At 36.4% G+C, this 25,844-nt stretch overlaps 1 protein-coding gene across 1 annotated transcript; it reads left to right on the top strand.

The window, feature by feature from the left end:
- Nucleotides 1-3,715: 3,715 nt before the first annotated feature.
- Nucleotides 3,716-21,684, top strand: LOC137408235 (uncharacterized). The gene is made up of 10 exons (XM_068094659.1): nucleotides 3,716-3,904; nucleotides 4,442-5,190; nucleotides 6,381-6,527; nucleotides 7,799-7,886; nucleotides 9,557-9,725; nucleotides 11,396-11,626; nucleotides 13,081-13,181; nucleotides 15,021-15,599; nucleotides 18,886-18,945; nucleotides 20,750-21,684. Exons 1-10 carry the CDS (start codon nucleotides 3,846-3,848, stop codon nucleotides 21,132-21,134), a joined length of 2,568 nt encoding a protein of 855 aa, XP_067950760.1. The 5' UTR covers nucleotides 3,716-3,845; the 3' UTR covers nucleotides 21,135-21,684.
- The last annotated feature ends 4,160 nt before the right edge of the window (nucleotides 21,685-25,844 follow it).

The raw sequence follows: 25,844 nt of genomic DNA, 5'->3' as shown, positions 1-25,844 counted from the left end.
ATCGTCAAGTCGTAATCTGCTCATGTGACCCAATACTTCGCAAATAATTTCTGCAGCACTTTTCGATTATCACAGGTGACCAACAGGCTCGTCATGATTATCAGACAATGATATGTACTCCTTCGAGCTAAGATTAAAAAATTAAATAAACTTTTACGGTAAGTTATAAGATATCAGTGCTAAAAGTGACAGCATTACAATGACGATAAAACAGGTGCGTAAGAACAATAGACATGGTTTTATTGAATGCGTGAAGTATATTTGTGAAAATATTTCGATGAATGAGGTTGCATGAAAGTGTAGACAGAAACCATCTTGTAACAACTACGTCCCATTTGAGCCGTTTTAGAAAGAATCCAAACTACGGCGGTCTCGTTTGGCTGCGATTAACTGTTCGTTTTTGAGCTTTTAAGAGCTTGTAATCACATTCCCACATATTTTGCACTTACAACAGAGTAAGACATGGTGAATCTTTTGATACCAAATAATTGTAATGTGAATTTTGTTGCAAGTCAACCTTAAGTGAATTACTAGATGATCTGATAGCTGTGTCAGTAGTCGTTAGCTAGCTATTAGATCGTGTATTTCATAACTACAGTCAGAAATACGCGCTATTGTTTATCCTTATGAAGAGTAAATTAGTTGGCATAAAATTTGACCAAATATTTATTTGTTTTGACACACAGAGAAATTTCTGACAGAAAATTAAGCATGTGAAGTTTCAAATAAAACTTGAAAATAAAAAATAAAATACAGTTGTAATCTAATACAGTAATATTATAATACTATATAAATTAGACCTAAAAACAAAATGTAACAAAAAGGATATTGGCTGCGCTAATATCTCCTCTATGCTGCAACGACTTGCGCTACATATTGTTATTACTTCCTGTATAACTTCATTGTCATGCCTACTTTTCCAAGGTCAAGTACCAATGAAACATCTTTTAACAATTCTGTTTTAACATATGCTTAAGTTTTATCATTTAGTTTTTATCATATTCTATATAATACATTCATTTCAATGCGCTATATATATATATATATCAGTATTTACTAGCGTTTTGTGAACTGGAATAGATCCACAATATTTTGACAAAAAGACTTGCTCTAACATGACAGTTTCGATACACAACGCATCAAATGTGTGTGTTGAAGTTTAGCGGGAATCTCTTCAGTCAAGTGGTTGTTCACATGGTTAGAATAATTTGTTTAGAGATTGCTCTCAAATTTGACTCGCAGTGTATCTTTCACAACCAAAACTGGTCTAAAATTTTTATAAGTTTTATGCACTCACAATTAAAAGTAATTATAATAAATTGAATTATGCTTAAATTCAATGTTGTAACTTTGGCAAAAATATCAGTAAAAATTTATTCCAAAAACAATATTGGCATGGTTATTTTTATGTGTTTATACTTTGGTAAAAAAACTCATAAAAGTTGTTTATGTTTTTAATGAATTAGTTTTTGTTGCGACTCCAGCAGAGATGTTTGTTTTTAAAGCTGTCAGTTTGAGAACAGGTTGCTGCCAAATATACGATGTCATTTCGCATGTATTTTTCTTCTGAGCGTTTTAACTGTCTTCAAGTTTTGGCGATTTTAATTTTGAAACATCCTGGCAGTCAGATGACCTCAAACATCAACAACAGTCGCAAAGGTTAGACAAATACCGATACTTTCTGATAATAGTTACTATAATTTTGGTGTGTTCAACACCCTAATAGAGTCGTCTCTTATTAAAGTCTCTCAAATCAGTTTGCTTCTATCTGAAACATGCATCAAAGTTAGATATTCACCAGATGTGGTAGTTTTTTGTGTAGCCTTATTTGCTTCATTATTTAAACTTCACAAATATCTTTGGCAGTTTTCCAAACTTTACCAGTTTTTGACCCTTACAGTAGCATCATGGTTACGACTTTGGTTAAAATATTATTGTGAATTTTTAAGAAGCCGCAAATTTTAAAAGATTTCTGCTTTTACGTTTGACAAATATTTGCTTCGGCTTCTCCGCGACCTCAGTAACCTCAGTGAGGTCACATTTTTAATTATTGTATGAGAATTCTGTTGCTGTCACAGCTAAAACTGCCTCTTGATCTCTTTTGATCTATTTTGAATTAATTGCTAGGCATCTAGTATCAAGCTCATCATCACAATAAATAAACTATGTCAATGTTACTTGATTATTTGTTGCGCAGTTTTAGTCATTAGGCATGTCTCTCAACTCTATACTCTAAACGTCTATCACCTCTATACTCTAAACGTCTCTCAACTCTATACTCTAACCGTCTCTCAACTCTATACTCTAAACGTCTCTCAACTCTATACTCTAAACGTCTCTCAACTCTATATACTAAACGTCTCTCAACTCTATACTCTAAACGTCTCTCAACTCTATACTCTAAACGTCTCTCAACTCTATACTCTAAACGTCTCTCAACTCTATACTCTAAACGTCTCTCAACTCTATACTCTAAACGTCTCTCAACTATATTTGTGTCTAACAATAAAATCTCAACAACCTGACATCTCTTGTCCTAAAATCAACGCTTCCGTTTTCTGCTGTTGGAAGATTGGCCGTTATATATAATATATTTGCTCGGATTACACATTCGACAAAACTTTCCGATTAATATCTTTCCTCCTAGGATATCCTAAGCCCACGGGATGCATCAGTCGAGGATATTTCACATCTCATTCCTGTCAAATCTGTCTGATCTCAAATTTATGAATTTTAAATCTTTGTCATTTTTTCTAGAACTAAAATCTCTGCCAAAACTAAAGACTTATACTGTACTTATATTTTTAGATTTATTAGTAATAAACATATTCTAGATTGTTTTATTGATGTTCTGTTCCATTGTCAACTCGGTTTTCAATGCCAAAACAAATTCATCAAAGGAAATGACATCTACACAGCAAGACCAATATTTCATGGTCGTCATTTTATAAAATATTGCATGATTGATTATATGGAATGTTCTTTTCAAAATGTATCATGGAGAATCATGTGGGTTGCTTGTTGGGAAATGAGTGGGCATATTTCTATCATGAACTACTAGTAAATTCTTGCAATGACAGATTAAAATGAAAATTCTTACAATAAAAAATCATTTCTGGTAAACCTGTAATAACAGAGTTAACCAATGAGATGTGGGACAGCTCGGAGCTTTTCAAAACAAAAAGCTGCAAGTTAAATTTAGCTGCTGTGGATAGCCCATGCCAAGCACATCATTTATATAATGAATTTGTCATTGTCTGTCTGTTAGTCCGCTACAATAAAAACTAAGTTAGTTTCCAAGCCAGTTTCAATTTTATAGTAGAATGATGTGTATCTTAATTTTGGATTTCAAAATTTGTGAGAAATCAAAAAAGTGTTATTTTAAGGCCAGTGTGATGATGATGTTGTCTCATGGCGTCAAATGTTCAAATCATAAGTTAGGAGCAGATGGTCAACAGATTATCTATGTCAAAGATTTTCTCACACGTGCTGCTGTTTCTCACCATCAAATTATTGCTATTTTGCTCTTCACAAAGCAGCGGATTATTTGAGGTTTGTTGTAATAGACTTCACTCACGCCACTCCGAGACTATTCGTTAAGCCAGTGCGTGCTAGCGACAACCATCGTTCATCCTGATTGGTCAAATCAAAGTTGCACAAATTCAATAGACTATAGAAGGGAATGCGTGACTTCATTCAGTGCTCATATGTCGGGCGGAGAGGTAAAGCTTTAGTAATTGTTTCTTATTACTCAGCTTCTTCCCTTAACTAGTAACATTCGGACCTCAGAGTGTCCGTTCTTAGTCATTTATTCGATTTAGCTTCAGCCAACTTTCAACAAACAAATGTCTCGAAGACCGAGAAGAGCTGGTGATCTTTTCTTCATACAGAGAGATAGAGTCAAGTGAGTTCATAGCTTTTGGTGATATTTCTCAACTCATTTCTGCAAACTTGATATGTATTTTTCTATAATTGGGCTTTTATCATGAATTTTTATAAACTGACTATTACAGGCTTGGGACAAAAAGGAAACCTTTTTGTCATTTTATTAGTAACTCTAATATAACATTGATTGCAAAGATAAAGGTAAAGTCATGGTATCTTCTGCTGATCACGTGTTTTTTTCGTATTAGCTCACATATGTATAATGTAAACTACATGTTGTACTGGTGTACAGCATGTGTACATGCTTTTACTAGTTATAGATTTAGTAAAAAAAGGAAACCCTATTTTGTAGCCATTTTGCTGATAAGTGTAATAAAAACATGGATTTTAAAGCTACCGTAAAACCTCCAATTGAACGCCATATCACTCTATTTGAAAATAGAGTGCCATGGCGTTCAATTAGAGGTTTTATGGTATATATAGAGTCGTAGTTTTTCATGTTGTTCAGTTTTAGTTTACACGCTTGGAGTAACTTGTACTTGTTTTTATGTTGCAGTTTGTCGCGAAAGGTTCCCTTCTTCTTACTGGGAGTGACAGTGTTACTTTCTATGAACATTTTGCTTTTATTGCAACAGCAGCCCAACACAGATGGTCTTCCTGTTGTACAAACAAACTTCTTAGACTCTAGAAAATTACGCCAGTATATAGAACCCAGTTCATACAAGACGTTTCCAGTCAAAATACCCCTTCATGAGGAGATCGCTCCTAAACAAAAACGTTCTACTACCACGACAGCTCGACCAATAAATGTTCACAAAAGGATTATGGCTGAACGTGAGCTTGAGCCTGCCAAACAATTAGTGCGACAAACTACTACAGTTCGTAGCGAACAGCCTACAACTAGAATATCAGCCATAAAACCTGGATCGGTTGGCAGAGGAATGCACATTCTTAAGGCACCACCCAAAATCTCCAATCAACAAAACATGATAGCAGTATATGGAAAATCACCACCGAACACCATGCCACCATTGAAAGATGGCGCTTACATTACACCCAATGAGATTCTACAGAGGACGGCAGTTGCAATAAAAACCTTCAATCGAGCGGAGTGTCTCTTACTGACCGTCGCGTCATTTAAACAAAACTATCCCGACATCCCAATTTTTGTCGCAGACGATTCGTTCCAAGACACTGTAAGCAAAAACTTAACAGAACACTTCAACGTAACATACATAAGGCTTCCTGTAGATTCCGGAGTTGGCTACGGCAGAAATCGGCTTGTCGAGCATATCTACAAGTTAGGTGAGGTTTAAAATAACTCGCATCTAACTGTTATTGTATGAACGCAAGTGGTATTAAATGAAATAGCAAAGAAACATGTAAGGCATATGAAAGGGTCAATATTTGTTTTAGAAATTTTGTCTCCACTTATTAATTTATTTTCTAAAAATCTAGAAATCTAATACTGGCATTCAAATGTCAAGTCTTGAAGCTGGCACCTAACTTGCAGTATTCTGTTTAACAAAACCGAAAGAGGGGAACAAGGGGCCTTTTCTGTTTACCTATCACATTGATGCTATTGGCATATTTACTCCTATAATGAGTTAGTTACACACTAAGTGGTGCCGGTGCTGTCTAAGGGTTTGTTCTGTTACCGCTTTTTCAATCAAAGGCTATCTCAAGGGATCAATAACTGATTCACCAGTGTCTTTGCAAATCATTACATTCTTTTGAGCGATGATTCATCCATTATTAACTAGAGCACATTTTATCTTTTGAGGTATACCAAATTGTACTAGCTGGAGTTTTTGGTGTCTCTAAGAACGCCTCATATCTTGCTTTCAAGTTTTTTAGCCGGTCTGATAAGAATTCAGCCTTAATATGTAACCAACATAAGCTTTCAGAGTTAACCCTTATCTTTTAACATAAGTTTTAAGATAGAGAGCAACCGTGGCCTTGTGGTCTAGAGCGCCTGACCTGCAAACAACCACTTAGGGTTCAATTCCCAAAATAGGTCACTGCTGGTGACCAAAATGACAGCCAATCTTAAATTACTCTCTGTTACTAGGCATGTCTCCGGTCATCAAACCTTCCTTGCGGCTGGGTTCGGACATGTCCTGCAAAGACCACAGAGACATTGTTGTGCAACAATTCTTTTAAAAAACACTTGCTAGTTAAACATATTGCTAGCAAAACTTCAGACTGCGGTATCTCTCGAAAATAAAGTATCCTAGCTTACCGTAAGCTGACATATTTGATCTTTGAGAGACTGCTCATACTGGCAATATACTGGTTGTTTTGTTTTTAAGTCTCTGAACCTTTCTGATAACCCAAATTCATCAAACAATAGAAATTCGTTTCCTATTTTGAGGTTTGCTGATTATTTTGTAACTTAAGTTCTCAACGTTTGCTACCTATATCCAAATGTTCGTTTTTATTATAGTTTTACTGCTTGGTTAATGTTTTGTCATACTATTCTATAATACTTGTAGGTTACCAGTACATGATCATGTCAGATGATGACTATACCATCGGACAGCAGGATCTTCTACTTATGATGGCTGAGCATCTAATAGCCACCGAGGCACACGCGATAGCTCCTCTTCGGTGTGACTACGGTCACTGTGAGCGAAGCAAAGGTATGGAAGATAATTTTATATTTCCACTTGGGATGAAAAATTTTAACGATATTTAAACCTGCGTAAACTTTTCGATCAGAGCACTTGTTTAGGTGTGTCAAAATATCCTTCGGCATTTAGCTCACAAGACTCACAAGTGCTGTCAAACAAGCTTTGTAGTTGCTTACCTATTACTTTGATTAGCTGTAAAACCACTCACTTTACTATTATAGTAGCGGCAAGACTCAAATTTCATTACATCATTGCTGATTCTATGGGTGTGACTGCAGCTGTATAAGTGGCCCATGGCTCTTGAAAATTTCAACACTTAGCATGCTGAAAATGGCTGCAGTGTGAGAATTGTTTAACCCAAAAACTGCATTCCAAAACAATGACAGAAATTCCCACTACTCCAAAAGCTACACCAATTAGAAGTGACACAATGCTGGCGCAACTTTTGTGCTGTTTTAAGACCACTTATTATCATAACTTTGTTTCATTTCGATATGTGTTCTGGTATATGTATCCTGATGTATGCATCTGCCTAACATGCTTTGGAAAGAGCTGGCTCGGCCTTCTTGCGCTCAGTGACAAAAGAGACAAACATATAGTCAAGGGTATTTTGAAGCCATCCACGGTTCTTCGAAGTGGTCAAATGATTTACATATTTAGTACAGTCAAGTATTCAAGCAAACAATAAAAGTAAAATAATATGTAAGATATCATAATGCTCTCGCCCTAACTATTGTCTGCATTGCTATAGTTTACTAAACTTACTGGAATCAGTTTTCACTCAACGCTCCTTGCAAGACCAGCTCGCATAGATGCATTTAAGTTGTAAACAGAACTAACTCCAACTACCCGGTAGACAACACGGACGAGACGATTGAATAACTGTGAGACAAAAAGCTAGCCAATCCTCACACATCATCACAGACTGCTTTTGTGTTTTAAGAGCATTTACCACATTCAGTCTTCACCGAGAGCCGTATTGATGGATGTTACTCAGTATTGTTAAACTTTTGTCTCCCAGACAAGGTGTGAGCAGCTTTATTACTGTCTACCGGCAGGCAGTGCGTATGTCTACCGGCAGTGCGTATTCATCGTCACAATGCTCAAGCTGTGGGAGTTTGCTGCTATGCTGCAGCGCAGTTAGAGTAATTCACCTAGAAATACTAACTCTCAAATGACTGCATGATTTTTAATGGCTCATCTCAGTTTGCCGAGAGTAGATTACTGTCATAGTTGATGCAGTTGTGATGATTTATTATCAGTCCATGATAACTTCGTAGGGATGATACATATGGGCAAAGAGGGTGATCTGACTGTCTATCCTAACATGACTTTTTACCCAGATGAAAAGGTGCCCACGTGTCACAGGTGAGCTTGTAGATGTTATATTATTCAACATTGTGTTATGCAAGCAGAAAGTAACGTTAATTTCAACCTTAGCTGGTCCTTTTAGACATCTTTCGCCTTGATTGTGGCTATTAGGAGGATATATGTGTGTGATCAATTCCTCAAAGATAGAGTATGTCTGCTTAGCTTACTGCAAGCAGAGGCTGTGTATGTTTTTATTGTTACCCAAACATCGGCTCTGTGGTCTTGACTTGACATGTCTGAGTCCAGTAGTAAGGGAACCTTGACAACTGGAGACATACCCAGTAGCAAAAAGCAATTTAAGGTTGGATGCCATTTTTGTTACCACCAGTTTAAGGAATGCGCCCCAACCTGTAGTTTGCTGGTCAGGTTTTCTAGACCGTTAAGTCTAATGTACAAAACGATTTGCTTGAAATGTATTTAGCTAGTACTGTATGCACATGCATATACAGGTAATGCCCAAATTAAAAAATGCCAGCCGTTTTGACATCTGCTCACTTTTTATATATTAGATCCTCCTTTTTATTACGATGTGTAAAAGAGCTAGTGTAGTCTAAAAGGCTTGACCTTACCTGCAAACATCAGGTAAGGTCAGGCCTTCTAGACAAACAGCCTTCTAGAACCTGCAAACAGCAGGTTCGAGTTGAGTTTCCAAAAAGGCTCCTGGTATTGACAAAAGTGACATCCAAACTTAAAATGCTCTTCGCAACTGTCATCAAGGTTTTCTTGCTACTGGACTCTGATGCGTATATTCAAGGTGGCGGAGACATTGTTGGTGCTGCAATGCCCTTAAAACATGCACAGCCTCGGCTTGCGATAAGCTAAGCAGACACCGTACTCAATCATCTTCAGAGGTTGCCACACACTAATGCTTGGGACCCTATAGCACTAAGTAAACAGTTTTGATATAGGTCTACAGTCATCAAGCTCTAAAAACAACCTTCTTCGTAAAGAATTTAAACACACAAAATAATTTTTAGCACAAAGTTTTAGTTTAAACTTGGATGTATCTACCTAACTTTACATTGTACGACAAACTCTCTATTGGGCGTAGTTGCCAATAGTTATGGAAAGCTATATTAACCTTGTATATGTCTACTTAAATGTACCAATGACGAGTTTGGTATAAATTACCTCTTTGAGACATACTCTGACAGGTACTCTGTCAGTCTGCCTAAGGATGACCAGCATTAAAAGTGCCAGAAAGAATAACTGAAACACGCTTAGTTATTGCAGATAGATGTTTTTGTTAAACAACCAATCAATTTCTGTATTAACTAGTAAACTCATATCAGAACTAGTACAACTCACAGGGGAGCTCATGTGTTTTGTTTTTGTAGTTAAGGAAATTTCCTGTTTGTTTCTTGCTTCCACTAAACATAGTTTTTGACTACTAACTGTTGCAATGCGTAACCATTGTATTAGGCTATTTGTGTGTAATCGGGGAGTTTATTGTCAGTAAAGTCAAGGCATTCTGTATATAAATGTTTTATACTAGTGTTTACGCATTCATAAACAAAACAATAGCATTATTTTAATGCTTTTACCTGACGTGTTTTTGAGTCGGTGTTTAAATGTGTAGGCGTCTGACATGACCTTTGCTTATACACATAATCTCGGAAATTGTTGGTGTTAGTCAATGACTTTAAAACATGGCTGCTCGTTGCTAGGTCCGATCTGATGCAACAGTTTTTCATTACAAAGACCGAAACACTACACAATGTGCACTGGGACGACACGCTGAAAAACAATGACCACTATGATTTCCTCTTCAACTCTAAAATGAACAACCTTCGTCTCGTCACATGTACAGATATCAAAGTGCTACATAACAAAAAGGTAGGATATTATGGTTTAGATATCTGATGAGCTATTAGCAGAAATTGAATGAGAAATATGAAAAAGTATAAAATACTTAAATTGAAGTAATTAGGTCAAGAAACGAGGTAAGAGCAGTGAGGTTCGGATCTAGAAGAATCTTATAATAGCAGTCGACGGTATGCACAGCTCTGTTCTGCTTGGCCTGAAGACCATAAGCATTCATGTAACTAACGAGATGCAATTTGACAACTTATCTTACGATTCTAAAGTGTCATACATTAGGTACTTTTGTACAGAGACCTTAAAGCACCTTGCGACTGCAGAAAACGCAGATTTGTGTATGTAATATTTATTAACAACTTATGTTGGCGTAGTCAATCATGATATTAAATATTAATAATTAATATAATTAATATTAAATATTAAATAATCATTGCTATAATAAGAGATGTGTCAGTGTCAAAAGATTGCGCTTCTCTGGAATTGAACCTGAACATTCTGCTTGATAGACCAAAGCACTAACCACTGCACTACTTGTCCGCTCTGCAGAATTATAGAATAACTTTGCACATACTTGTTACACATGACAATCTCTCAGTGAGCATACTTGCCTTGACAATGACAAGGTTTACTTTCGTCCATTGAAGGTTGAGAAAAATATTTTCTTTACAAAGGATTTGAACTCCTGCATTTGGCTTATCCACCAGGCAAGCTTGTAGGCAACAATTGTAGATATTGTTTTTCTTTGCCGATTTTTTGCGGCACTTTAGACTGCCAGTGTATTAGTGAAAATTATTTCGTACTCCTCAGCTGGTGCTAGTGACCTTTGACCTTTAGTGCTGTTTAACCTAGCATTGAGGAATTTTGTTAAAATAGATCTCTAACGACTTCTCAAAATTCTTGGTAGCTTGTTATTGTATTTTAAATGAACGAGTGCATTTCAGTCAGTCAACTTAAATGCTAAACAAAACTGAATTTGTGGTTTTTGTTATACAGCTTTACATAGATGTTTATGCTATGACTTGAGCTGCATTCTGATCTAAGAGACTACCATGATTTCTTGCATTAGATTTTATTGGTAGCTTGACATTGCCAGGAGGGAAAATGTTAGGAAGTCATGGTTAACTCACAATATCATCGCGATAGAAGTAGAAGGTGATTTAGTGTTTGTTCTTTAACTGGTCACAAGTTAGTTACTCATGTCTCTTTCTGGTCAGTTTTCCGAATATTCTCATTTCGAAGATAAACGCACCCAAAATTTTAGCATTATTCATAAAAGTGTCAATATTTTTCTACCAGTTGCCATTGTTTTTTGATGTTTGAGGCGATCTGACTACCAAAATGTTTCAAGGTTAAAATCGTCAAAACTTGATCGCGATTACAATGCGCAGAAGAAAAATATGTGCGAAGTGACGTCATTAGTGGGCTATTGTTGCTGTTTTTTTAGTTGTAGCATTACGGACTCTAGTCTGTCAGTCTCTGCAAATATAGACGTCATAAGTGTACTTCCGCTTGATCTGAAATATAAAAAATTTGAATCTTGAAACACTCTAGAAGTCGGATCACCTCAAACATTAAAAAAAAATCACAAATGTTAGAAAAATACTGATACTTTCTGATAAAACCTACTAAGTTTTTGTACAGGTTCATCTTTAGGCTTTAGAATAACAAATTGTTGAATTCTGCAGATATGTCAAGATAAGGTCACTCCTGAGCTGATGGAAAATTACCTCAAGGTGAGAGGCGAGCGCTGGTTGAATCTTACCTCATATGTCTTTGCAAAATGGGGGATCAGGACATTGTACGACGAAACCGGCAAAACCATCTCATTGGATAAAGCAACAGGAAGACCAGATATCGCACCTGTACAGAGGGTTGTTGTCAACGCCACGAATCCCTTCAGATCATACTTTGAGCAGGTGTGTGCAGGTGTCTCTGAGTATAAACAACTTGATTTAGTTTAATAGTTTGTGAACACCCGACAAAATACATACATGTATATGTTAAGTGTTTAATTTCGCGCCTCAATATTATCTACAATTAATTTAATTTCATAGTTACCATAACCATGTGAAATGCATCTCGGCAACTGAATTTTACATAAATCTACTGTTAACAAATACATCAATTGAAAATGCCACTTCTTTGCTTTCTACTTATTCTATTTTCTGTTCGATTTATTGTTTTTTCATTAGCGAGAACTCGAAAATTTTTGTTTGTGGAGGTAAAAATATTGTTTAATAGTCAATATTGGCCAAACATGGAGTTCAGCTCTGCCATCCTTTTCATATGTACTAGGTACAAATCCTGTCTGTCTAAAATTATGTTTTTAAGTGTTAGTAAATATAAAGATAAAAAACGACGTGCAAACACCAATTTGGGGTTCGATTCCCCAAAAGACCGGTGGCGGTGATAAGAATAACATCCAACCTTAAGTTGCTCTTTGCAACCGGGCAAGTCTCCAATCGTCCCTGGTCTCCAATCGTCGAGGCTTCTTTGCCACCGGACTCAGACATGCCCATCCAAGATCACAGAGCCAATAATTGTGTAACAATGGCTCTTAAAAATCCGCACATCGTCTGCTTGCAGTAAGCTAAGCAAACATTGTACTCGATTGCCGAGGGATTGCTCCTACAGTCTTGACTTATACCTAAACACAAAGCCCTAGCATATCACAAGCTCGGTCAAAACTCCTTCAGCGGGTATTAAGTGTGAGTGGGCGGTAGCCGACAGTCGTGGCTTTTGAGTCGTTCGGTCGTAAACACTAATCATCATTATTTTGTGCCCAACCCAAAACTTTCCACGCTTTTAAAAGATTGATAAACTTTTTGGCAAGCAGTTTGGCTTTTATTTGGCTCATCTTCATATGTTGCTATGCAAATTTATGCGCTGAATTACAAATTTATATTTGTGGTCATTTGTTACGCTATTTGACTACACTGAATTGACCTCAATAGAATTTGATGTTTTGCTCACCCCTTTAGCTTTTCTAAAACATTTAATTCATTTAAACAAATTAAGCAAAAGAAGCTTTCAAGGTTAGTTTACTATTATGGATGACACAAAAAAGGTGAGCCTTTTGCTATCGTTTTTCCTGGTGCCTAGTTGTTGATTAAGAAACACGATTTTCATTAAAAGTAAAAGTTTAACATTGTGTATACAGTTTTCTAAAATGAAATTTTGTTAGAAAGACAATATCGTAGAGCGTATTAGTTTTTTCAATTGTCCATAATTACTGTATAGTAGTTAGTAGCTCGTACTAGTTAAACCCACGCGTCTGACTTATTTGTAGTGAAAGTGTTGTCAAATCAGTGAAGCGCGCTTTTGTTACCATAAATAACAAACGTTCTTATAACCTGTAATAATTTTTTAGGCTATCCTCGATCACCATAACGACAACAACCCGGGATGGTACAATTTGAGGATCGTACCCAAAAGTCGCAAAACATATATCGTCTACAAACGATTGAACAAGTAAGTCTGCTGTTGCTTTTGTTACCAGTTTTTAGCCTAAAGAGAAACTTCCACTGAGTTTAGTATATTTTATCAGAAAGTATCGATATTTTTCTTTCATTTGTGGTTGTTTTTGCTGCTTGAGATGATCTGATTGCCAGGATGTTTCATGATTAAAATCGACAAAACTTGAAGACCATTAAAATCCTCAGAAAAAGTTACTTGAAAAATGCTGCTATCAGTTGCTATCGCTATAGTTGATATCGGTTATTGCGTTCAAATATGCAGCGCTATTCGTCTCTATTCTGTTGGTCTCTTTCCAACCATGGTTGTCATCATTGCACTGTCGCTTGATCTGATCATTTTAACCGTAATGAAGCGTTGTTGATTTTAATCTTGAAACAATCTGGCAATCAGATCACCTCAAACATCAGCAACAATCGCAAATGATAGAAAAATACCGACACATTCTGATGAAATATACCAAATTTCTGTGCAAGATCATCTTTAGTACATAGTTTGCCTGCTAAGATTTCTTTTAGGATTAAAAAAATGACAAGCTTTATAAAATCGTCAGAAATAACGTCGAAACTGAAGTTTCGATTTACCCTGGGTTTAGTCTATGTTCCTTCTTTGTGTCAATTAATCAACAGACATGATGATTGATGTTTACATAGTATGCTAAGGTTATTACTCAAGTATTAGAAAATAAGATATATCCACCTCTTAGGTGTTTTAACACGGTTAACTATTGACAGCAAACGCCGAGCTCACACACCACTAAATCCGGATTCATCGTGACTAGTTAATTCTCCGAGATCAATTCACGCCAATCGATCTTCGCTCGGAGTAAATGCGAATTTTGTTGCTGGAATTTTTTGCTCCGACATCAACTCTTCTTTTAAGATACTTGAAGAAAGGAAAATGTCTAGCAACAATGTAAACCTTACCTTACTATGTGATGATGCCTCTCAAATAGTGGGGCACACCCACCCCACCCAGAAAAGTGGGCGCCTCCGTCAAGGGCATTTGTTTGATCTCGGAGAAAATGCTTTGTTATGTTTTTTGTTGGATTTTGTTCACTGTTTTATAAGAAAGTGTAATGTACTTTCTCTACATTAAGGGACAGTACAGTGGTGCTTACGTTGTCAGACTGTGAGTAAAGCTCTGGTTCCCATATACGCCGCAAAGCACCGGCGACAGCACCGCAGGCTATCAGCGGCGAAATGTGAACTTACATGCCGGGTACCGCCGAGTACCACCGGTAGTTGCCGGCGGTCGACGCAAGAGTTTAGCGCTGTTCAAATTTTGCGAAGAGCCGCAGGCAAAACCTTCCCAAAATGCACTATAGAGGTGAATGTTGCCATTATCGCAACAGCATGGCGAGCAAACCTTTTTATGCGGTTATTAGCAGTGCAGCTTTATGTGAACAGAAGCTGCCAAGCGTCACAAGCGTTTCTCTGCGCAGGATTGCCGCCGGGGTTTCGCCATCAATATGGGAACCAGGCTTAAGGAGCACTTGCGCTCTGCTATAAGGGTTGTTTAAAGTAAACATGTGCATCGCTCACAGAGCTGGAGTATGAAGTGTCAAAGAACTTGGAACTATAAATGTCATAACCGTTATAATTCTCGATGGTCTTTTTTTGATTAACTTCCATGTTTTACTTGTCTTAGTTTGCAACTTTTGTGTCTAAATGATTAAAAAAAATTCCATGATAAATTTCAAGGCATTTTGTTTTGACTCACTTGCCGTACTATTTTGAGAATTTTGTTAGCAAGTGGTGTTATTAAATTTTAAAATGTCATATACTCAATAAAGTTTTTTTGACCTCATATACTTTACTTCCTATTTTTTTGTAGATGTACCTATTGGCTCGGAGGCAAATTAGATGTCGACTACGATCGACATTCGTCATTTCCAAATAAGAACCAAGTACTTTCCTTTGACTTTCATCATCTTAATCGTTCTTGTTCAGATGCAGAAGACTTTTTGACGTTGCGAAATTTTGGAAAGTTGGACAAACGACACGTTTACTTTGTAACAGCTGTCAGTAACGATCCAATTCATATGGACAGACTATTGGACCTCGTTAACAATCAAACAAATCGACAACATGTGACATTTGTCATAGTCGACATGGGTAAGGATGATGAAAAGTACGACTATGCGGAACGTAAGGCGTCAGTCGATATTAAATACCTTTATTTAGGTGGTCCATTCAGCCGATCGATTGGTTTGAAGAGAGGTTTTGACTATGCCAAACAAATTGCGTCTGAACGAGGACAAGAAGATGCCATCGGCTTTTCAATTGACACCAGTATTATCATTCCCAACAACTTTAGCGACATAATTCGTTCCCATGTACGATGCGGAGTGTCGTCATATGCTCCAGTCTGCTACAAGCATAAAGACCCAGGAGGCTATTGGGTAATCACAGGGTAAGTTTCTTGTTGTATTTCCTCTTAATACAATCAAATCCTTGCATGAAAAGTCACTTGAACATTCCATTGGCTTCTTATGTTGAAACTGTTGTATGTTGAATCAAGCATTCTTGTTAGAATTCAGTAATTTTCATTTAACTCAATCCAAATTACATTTACCTCCGATAACTCTTTCATAAATACTGCAGATAATTGCTCATAACAATAAAACAACGGTATTATAGAAAGATGTAACATTATTACCTAGCAAAAATAGTTAATAAAAATTTATTTTATTTTCACTTCACCTTAGAGACATACAAATGGAAAATTAGGCATGGCGATGTGGCGCTGCGGAGATAAAGATCTTGATAGAGATTTGCAGCCCACCTTATTCTACTGTAACTTTCACTAGTAAAAATTTAACTTGTAAATTTTCTTACCTTTTTCAATCTTTCGACATTCAATTTTTTTTCAGCTGCTTCACTTTCACTTAACCTGCTTTGGTAAACTTTGATCGGCATAGCTGAGTAATTATATCAGGGGTAAAATCAAATTCAATTCAAATCAATTCTTGCTGCGAGAAAGTGTTAATTTTCAAACATTTTTATGGAAGTCATAAATAGGGGCTTGTCTGTGTTCTTGAGTTTTTTTTACTCTCAATTTTTGACCAACTCCTCTCAAGCTCAGTTATAGGCTTAAGGTTTGGAGCACATCAACAGATGCGATCATAAAACTCGCCGTCAAGAGTGATTGTCCAATTTTTTTTGTTTATTGGGGATGTTCTCTGCAAACATGTAATTCTACGAAGACTATTTTTGGCTGTCTTTAAAAAGAGACTAACACAGGGTGATGTCTGCGACGTTAAACGAATGGCTTCATGCTGATGCATTAGCGGTTACACAGATTGGCGTGCGTGCCGATTTTTCCTCCTCAATGTTTTATAGGAAATTATTACTGGCTGTATGTCAGCCAATGATGTTTTACATTTAGCATAATTTTAATAAACTGTTTAATTATGATAGCTGCACAAAGAGTTAAAATTATGGCTGTGAATATGGGGAATGTGGCTAAACATTAGGGAGTAAGGCACAAGCAATTTATAATTTACTTCAACACAAAGTTATTTGAATTCCAACATACAAGACCAAGTTACCAAAAGCTTACATTGAAAATTTTAACCTTTTGCAAAGTTTCGTTTGATTGGACGACAAATTTTTGTGGGCTTACAACCCGAGAGTTGTTTACTATGTTATGGTTTATTACATGCTACAAGCGAACAGTGAAAATACCATTGAAACCTTTCAACAGACGATAGAAAGAGATAAACATCGCTTCTTTAGAATAGACGGATCATGAACAACAAAAGACGCACAGTTTAATAGCAGAAATTTAGAGTGCTTATGCATTCAAAGTCATTCAACTTCTGACAACACTTTTATACATGTAGAGTCCGATTGCATGACAGTAAATTTGATTCATTGAGCTTTGGAGAAGTTTAAATTGAACAGACTTTCTTGTTATCACTATTACATTGAAGGAGTTTCAGACTTTTGATATGGTTATATACTTTAAGCTGGCCACTAAAAAATTCTGAATTCTAGAGCAACGTGTCCACTAGTTTCATTCTATCTTTGGTTTTGTATAGGTCAACTTCTTTATTTAAGGAAGTTTTTGCAATTGTCATCTTTTCTACCACTTAGATTTTATATAGGTAAGTTTTTATATATGTAGGTAGGCTGTTATATGGCTTTAGTTTGTATAGATCAATTTATATAGATCAGCTTTTAAACCGATGAACTCTTTTAAAAAGTTTTGCTTCAGTCAGCCAGTGTATTCTCATCTCTCTGCTAGTTTACTTTATTAAATTTAACTGTTTTCAAAAAAATTAGTTTTAAGAGCGAGTAACACAATAATAAACACAAATAAAAATAACTTATTATTAGGGCATATCAAGAAAATTGCTTTTGATTGATTAATACAAAGGAAATTTAGCTTTAATCGAACTCGGATCATTTGAACAGTCATTCAGGTGAACAGCTGACTTGCAGAATTTGTTGCTAAATGGATGAAAAAGGCTTTAAGAAGTGTCAGTTTGCAGTTGGAGATAATTAGGTAACGTAATACAGACGAGAGCACTTGATGTGAGAAGGCAGCGAGCATTGATGTTGGCTAAAATATATACATATTTAAGTTTCTTCTTGAGCATTATGTAATTAGATGTTGATAGACCATATGAGTGGCATGAGCTTGACAATCATTTACGTAACTCTTTCTTTGTTTTCCAAGTTTAAACTCACCCATTTTTGCTTGATCTAGGATCATCCTTTAAAGTCTAATGTGTAGATGCTCCTCAGTTACCTATGGCCACTCATTTCTTGCTCCTAATCCTTCTTCAGACTGTTTGCATTCCATTCATTAGGAAATGCCTAAAGCTCTACTTCATGCATGCCCTGGTTTTCGTCTGGTCACTTAAGTTTCACGCTCACCTTTCATCCCCAAAAGCTCGACAAAAAAGCATGTTTTAGGTTTTTTTTGGCGGCCAGTTACTCTAGAGTGTTTTCATAAAAAAGGGTATGATTTTTTAGCTTGGTGCAGTAGATTTTAGCTTGGTGCAGGAGGCCAAACTTGTCTCATTGAGTTCCACACACTGAAAAGAGGTATTCATTCAGGGCAGTTACTCTGTGGTGATGAAGTGACAAGGGGTAGTTTTGTTTAATGTGTAAGTCAGTGGAAAGGGTGCATTTTATAATATCTCAGACTAGCCCTTGGGAATGAATATAAGATAGTGAAACTCCTGGGTGCCTGGTTAGCTTGCACATTTTTCTAGAAATACGGTAAAACCCATGTTGTCACTACAGTATTCCATTGTGATGAAAGAATTGTCAATGGTAATGTAGTGGCTGCTTTTAAGACATGGGTAAAAAGGTTGGCGGTTTAATGCCAGCTTCAGGTGATGTGTCTTGTTTTTGCCCTTTTAAAAAAAGCCTCTATAAAAATGCATAGGGCCTCAAATAATACCTTTTTATAATTCATATGCAAAAATCCCTTTGGTGAAAGTTAGTCAAGATTAGTTTGTCTGTATGAAAAGGCATGATTTCATAAAACAAAGTGAAGGCTTGAAGAAAGTTAATCACACACTTGCTATCGATGTCATATAGCATTTTTAGTATTGGGTCCCAGTTTATCGCATGACTAGCACTTTTAACAATATGAGAAACGTTAGTCTTTTCAAACAGAACTTAGAAGCTAGTAACTTCATGAGCATAGCTGAGCATCTTAAGTATGTCTATCTTTGTTTTAGGTATGGTATGATTGGAGCTTGCTTTGATGATTATGATGCCATTGGAGGCTGGGATACAAGGTGACTATCTCTTTATATTGCTAGTTTTAACGCTATCAAATCGCATTTTAATATCAGTCCAGTCTTTATTTTAGAAGTAACATTTTGGGATAAAAGTTGGAGCCAGTTAGCAAGCATTAGACAAAAGTTAAACTGGCAAACAAAGAATTACATAACTATGTATATGTAAAATGTTTTGCATTGGACTTTTGCCAGGGAGCCTTTTTACGTGGCATAAATTTGAGCTTTGCAAAATGCTGACTCGCAGCAGTTTTAGCAAATTTCATTGATTATTAAAGCCAATAAAATAGATGCTCTTGTAAATAATTTGTTAAAAAAAGTTATTAGTTATTAAATGTACAACTAGCTAATAAGGCACATGTTAGAGATTCATCTTCATCAAATGTTTTAGTTTGTGTGAATATATTTGTAATAGCAAGTGTGTAAAAAGTTGCAAAGCAATCGTATGTGTTAGGTAAAATTTTGCATATTGTTTCTCTCACGGGACAGCAGCTAACCATTGCATAGTTACGAAAACGTATGTTTATTACTAATCGCTCTCATACTAGTTTCCCTTTGTTAACAAACGGAGTAGAATTGCGTTTGACGTAATGGCCATGGATTATGAATGAACAATTTGAATCCCTCGGGTTAATCATATTGTTTAACTATTGGCTATCATGACATAAAAACAATGTTCTTTTGAATTAGTATCAGAATGAATGCTTCCAACAATGCAAGCCCTAGTTAAAAGTGACTAACCGGCGTAAGGTTTTATGGTGCAATATAATACTTGTGCGTCACTCCATATCCGGCTCCTTAAAGGCTCACACTATATCGTCGTATGACGGCGTTTTTCTTTCATCATCGATTATGTAAACCATAAACAGATGCCATCGACAAAGCAACGCAGATACATCGGGAAAGTTTGCATTTGTCAAACTTTCCCAATATTTTTCCGAGCGTTGACGACTGCCTTCCAAACATGAACCATTTTGGTAAAAATAATTTTCGGTCGCTGATAGCGCGATTTATTTTTGTTTATGATAGTCACTGCAGGACTAGTATTTGACTCAAGCGTGTGAGAACAAAGCGGTTTCTTCGCAAAAAATTGAAAAGAAAAATTATAACACTACATCACAAAGTATTTGCTGATGCAAGCATGGTGGGGTTTAGAAGTGTGAACATCGTTATCATCGACGATCACCAAAGTATTGTGGCATCAACGTAGAGATACGATGATATAGTGTGAACCAGCCTTTAGCTAACTCACCTACACCGTTGTATAGAGCCCAGTCTTAAACTAGGTGTGATAGTTAGTTTTCAATATACATGTATGATCGTACCACATGCTTCACCACATTCTATGAGAAAGCTCTAGCAGTGTCATGACTACATAACTGTAATGACAACTACTAACAAGTGTCTTGAAGCTATCACGCCATAGGAGTTTTACTATTAATATGTTACTGATTCTGTCAAGTTTTTTTTTATTGTTTTAGAGATAATCATTGATCGATTTTGTTACTGCAAGAGCTTCTGTTTTAGAATATGAGATTGGATTAGTCAATATTTCTCTCAAGTCTGTTATGAAAAGCTGTCTAACGTCCATTGGTTTTACGATTTGCTAAAAAAAATGACGACTACTGAGCTCTAATAGGACCTGTATAAAAAAAATGTTTAGATCCATCATGAAAATGTATTGCCATTCTTGGGCAGACAGGTGTCACAGAAACACCACTCTCACAGCATATTATTATAAATGTACCGTAGCTCTTATGCTTCCAAGCTAAATCTTCTTTGACGTTACCTGCTATTGTTGCAGATGGGGCTATCGGTGGGGAGCAGAAGATGTTGATATAATGAATAGAATGCTAAAACGACTACAGTTGACAGTACGAACTGAGGAAGACAACTTTGAACATTTGCATACGGGCTCTAGTAGAAGCACCTATAAACTTTATTACAAAAATAAAAACCTTTATGATGGAGATTTGCCTATCACGCCTTTGACTAAGAAGCTAACGGATGAAGCGATGGCCAAGCGACTATATGACTGGGTTCGACCGCAAATGAAATATCCGATATCTTTAACAGACGGTCTCATATATTTTACCCACAACCCTCAGACTGACACAAACATGTATGATGTTAGATTTCAAAATGGCAAAGGAGAGGAGTATTATGCAATTGTGGAAAGTTTGTTGTAACATTTACGATCAAATATAGTTTTCCCTGTTGAATCTCGTTCCCGCATCAGTTTGCCATCTAGTATTTGATTTCCTACGTCATTTAAAAATGCTTCATTTGTTTATTGTTTCTCTGATTGCTATTCATCGTTTCACTTGTAGGAACGCAAGAGCCCAGCACCCTATCTTTGTTCGGCTTAGCGTATTGTTTGCTCACCAAATTAATGTTTTGCCTCCAATCTTTGATATTATTTGTTTCTGTTTGTTGACATTAGTCAGGCTTTTACTCAACCAAAGCGCTTCTTGCGTTTCATTTGAGTTTTCTATTGTTCCAAATTCTTTGCTGTATTCCTAGTCGAAAAATTTAAAGTAGTTGTAAATACTGTGGGACACGAATTGTGCAGTTGAGTGCAGTACGCTGTTTTTTAAGTTATTCGTCTATGTTATTTTTATTTATCAATATGGGCTTTCACGGTTTCTCTACTGTAGATATTTTTTGCAATAATTGCCCCTTCACAGATTTATCAAGATTTTTGGTCTCGGAACTGCTCAATATATCTGAAGACACATCTTTGCTTGTTACAGCTATTCATGTTTTGCCCTTTATTTACTGAAGTTTCGTTACTAGCCTAGATCAGCACTTCTCTATTCGTTTTTATCACCCATCCCCATCACTGAGAGGGGGATCTCACACCTCCTCGTTCTGAATGAAACAAGGCTCAAAACAATGAAAAACAGACATATTAGGAATATATTAAAACAGTATATTATTGGAATGTCACTTTATGAAGAGGCTAATGCTTTCACACAGAAGCAACCCTTAAAAATAATTTTATGATCTGTGACTTTTTCTTGTTTCTGTTCCGCCATTACCTGATCAAAATGTGGTTCTTTGTGGAACATGAAATATGCAGGTCATTTTTAAGATTGATGGCTATTTTTATACAATGACAGGATAAAAATCTAGATTGTCAGAGGCAAGTTGCTGTGACAAATGCACTTTTTTGTCCTCATGACTGATTACCATTGACAGATCGCATCCCTTATGGCTAGGAGCACCCCTATTTGAGAAGCCTTGGACTAGATTGGTCTATGGGAACTTACAGCATCAGTTATGTTAGCTCACACGTTGTCAGATCATTCTGAAGCTAATTTTTTAAAATTCGTAAATTTAAACCATATGGATTTGCTCTCAAGCTATTAAGAAAAAAAACAGCATAATTTCAGTTTTATTTTGGCAGTTTTGGTATTTGTCTCAAAATATTTGGGTTGTATTTAGAAGACCAATTATCTATGAATGTTCACTTTTGAGAACACATTGATTGCAACTGAATCAAGGACTTGCGCTGCGGTGAGAAAGCTATTTGGCCCTCAGTTAAATTGCTTCTCTCAGTCGACTTTGCATGTGTGCTGCAGAATTCATATTTTCTAACTTTGGAGGAAAAGGTTTGAGAAAAAGAACACTCATGGTGTTTTATTATTAAAGCCTCTGATTATTATTATTACTATTATTATTACTATTATTATTATTATCACTTTTTTCATCATGAAAAGCTATTGCTTCTGAGTTGGAAAATCAAGTTCCCACTAAAGTTAAGTGCAATTAATATATATAGCAATGCGAAAACTTGAAAAAGCGATTAGTAACATAATAGTTTGTCAAGGAATACCAACTTCATTGCAGTTCTGTTCTTTCCTCAACAGCTTCAAGTTGCCATGTTTTTATTATAGTTAAAAAGTTCATAAAGGCTTCTCTGAATCAATAAAATGCAGATAATTTAGGTTGGCTTGTTTGTAAATTGAAAAGCTTACATGAAACTTTGAAGACATTATTCATTATAAATAAAAATATTTGTAAAAATCTTTTCTAGATCAACAGACAATTATGTCAGTATGGCGTTTACGTCAAAAACCACAAGAAGATTAGACAAGTGTAAAGTTATTAGAAGTCCATACATAGAAGAAATGCTGATGAATGTTTCTATATTGCTCATCAGATTTAATCTGATGTTTCTATTGTTTACTAGAATTCTGATGACAAGAGCCATATGTCACTTCATTCCTTTCATAAAATCATCACCGCACCACCGCTGTAATCTGGTTTTCTCCAGTCAGTATCGTCCAATTTGAAAACTGTTACATAATCAATGCTAATTGTAGGTATCTTATAGCAGAACACAGTACAAAAAAGCCCTATCTTGTTCTTGATGTTTGACTAACTGGGGCAGGTCAAATCACGTAGCCTCGTGGGATTAGTGTCTAGCCTGTTCCTTGTTAAATCGTATGACCTCCATTTACTAAGACCGTGTAGGTATAATACAAACTCCTGTGTATACTAATATTAGCACTATCCATTTATTTTTTTCAAATAATCAGGTAAAAATTGAAAAATCTGTACTTTTTAAAAATCAAAAAGTTAGGATTTAATTTAAAAATTAAAATGTAAAGAATAATTTGATTTCATTCGAGTTTGGTGTTTTCTTGAGGATGGTACAAAATGTAATAAAATACTTTATAAGCAATAAAAAATTCGTATAAAAGTGTACAAGCATGTTTTGGCATCAAAAAGTTAAGAACAAGCTACCTGTTCAAAAGATCAAAGTTAAAACGAACACTGTCAGTAAAAACATGTAATTTTTTGTGTTTTTTATTACGTTTGAAATCTTTCAACAGAAATTTTTAGTTAATTATAGATTAATGTATGAAGAAGTGCAATAAAAAGCAAATTTGAAGTTGGCAGGTTGTGTCAAAGTCTGGAGTTGGCAGGTTGTGTCAAAGTCTAGAGTTGGCACGTTGTGTCAAGGTCTGGAGTTGGCAGGTTGTGGCAGGTAGTTTCAAAAGATATCACAGAAAGTCAGCACTTCTACTATATGGCCCTGTTGATAAAAGTAGAGATAGAATATTTAAATACATGCTCTTAGTTACATATAATCAAGTACCAAATTTTCTATTTTATATTTAATTGAACCTATAAATTGCTTAAAGTCAAGGGTATTTGGAGGGAGAGAGAAAGATAGAAGAAGGGAGAGAAGAAGGGAGAAAAGAAGGGAGAGAAGAAGGGAGAGAAGAAGGGAGAGAAGAAGGGAGAGAAGAAGGGAGAGAAGAAGGGAGAGAAGAAGGGAGAGATGAAGGGAGAAAGGGAGAGGATGAGCGAGAGAGAGAGAGAGAGAGAGAGAGAGAGAGAGAGAGAGAGAGAGAGAGAGAGAGAAAAGGAGAGAAGGAGAGAGAGGGAGTGAGAGGGAGGGAGAGAGAGGGAGAGAGAGGGAGAGAGAAGGAGAGCGAGGGAGGGAGAGGGAGATAGGGGGAGAGAGAGGGAGAGAGAGGGAAATAGGCGAAGAGAGGGGAGAGAGAAGGAGATAGGGAGAGGGAGAGAGAGAGCGAGAGCAAGAAGGAAGGAGAGAGAGAGGGAGAAAGAGAGAGAGAGGGAGAGAGAGGGAGAGAGAGGGAAAGAGAGGGAGAGAGAGAGGGAGAGAGAAGGAGAGGGAGGGAGAGAGAGGGAGTGAGAGAGAGGGAGAGAGAGAGGGAGAGAGAAGGAGAGGGAGAAAGAGAGAGAAAGAGAGAGAGAGAGAGAAGGAGAGGGAGAAAGAGGGAGAGAGCGAGAAGGTGAGAGAGAGAGGGAGAAAGAGAGAGAGGGAGGAGACACACAATAATGTTGCTTAGTAAAGAGAGAGAGCAGTCCCTAGTGATGGGCTTCTGAATTGTAGGCAGATTTAATTAATAGCGAGGAGAACATAGACCAGGAAATTAAAACACTTCCTGACATCACTCCTATGAAAAAGCTTGCTTCTTATGAGTTGCCCAGATATGTGTAATCACATAGTGTGTCAATAGTATGCCCGAAGTAATAATTACATGTGCATTAATAACTACAGTTGCAAAAATGGCTAAACAGAAAGACTGGTTTCCAAGACTTATTATATAGTTTCATTGTATTTGACCAAAAGTACCTGCATCCCTTATACTTCCCATGTAAATCCTTATACTTCTCATGTAAATCCTTATACTTCTCATGTAAATCCTTATACTTCCCATGTAAATCCTTATACTTCCCATGTAAATCCTTATGCTTCCATTTTTATTAAGTCAGCATGGCACTTGGTTCTCACGTAGTTCAGTATGTCTCTCTTTTCTCAGTCAAGTCAGAGCATGTCTGTTTTCATATAAGTTAGCATGTCTCTATATCATAAGAGTCAGCGTGTCTCTTTTCTCAGTCAAGTCAGAGCATGTCTGTTTTCATATAAGTTAGCATGTCTCTATATCATAAGAGTCAGCGTGTCTCTTTTCTCAGTCAAGTCAGAGCATGTCTGTTTTCATATAAGTTAGCATGTCTCTATATCATAAGAGTCAGCGTGTCTCTTTTCTCTCATTCAAACCTGCACCTTTTTACTTTCTCTTTAAACTCAGCACCTCTCTACTTTCTCTTTAAACTCAGCACCTTTCTACTTTCTCTTTATACTCACACTTTTCTACTTTCTCTTTAAACTCGCACTTTTCTACTTTCTTTTCAAAGTCACATTTTTCTATTTTTTCTTTAAACTCGCACCTTTGGACTTTCTCTTTATACTCGGCACCTTTCTACTTTCTCTTTATACTCAGCTCCTTTCTACTTTCTCTTTAAATTCAGCACGTTTCTACTTTCACTTCAAACTCAGCGCCATCTTACTTTCTCACTAAAGTCAGCGTTCCTCCATATCATGTAAGTCAATATGTCTTTATTGTTTTTTTTTCAGT

Source organism: Watersipora subatra, chromosome 11 (assembly GCF_963576615.1).
Source record: "Watersipora subatra chromosome 11, tzWatSuba1.1, whole genome shotgun sequence".
Taxonomy (NCBI): domain Eukaryota; kingdom Metazoa; phylum Bryozoa; class Gymnolaemata; order Cheilostomatida; family Watersiporidae; genus Watersipora; species Watersipora subatra.
This window is presented reverse-complemented; position numbering and strand designations above follow the sequence as displayed.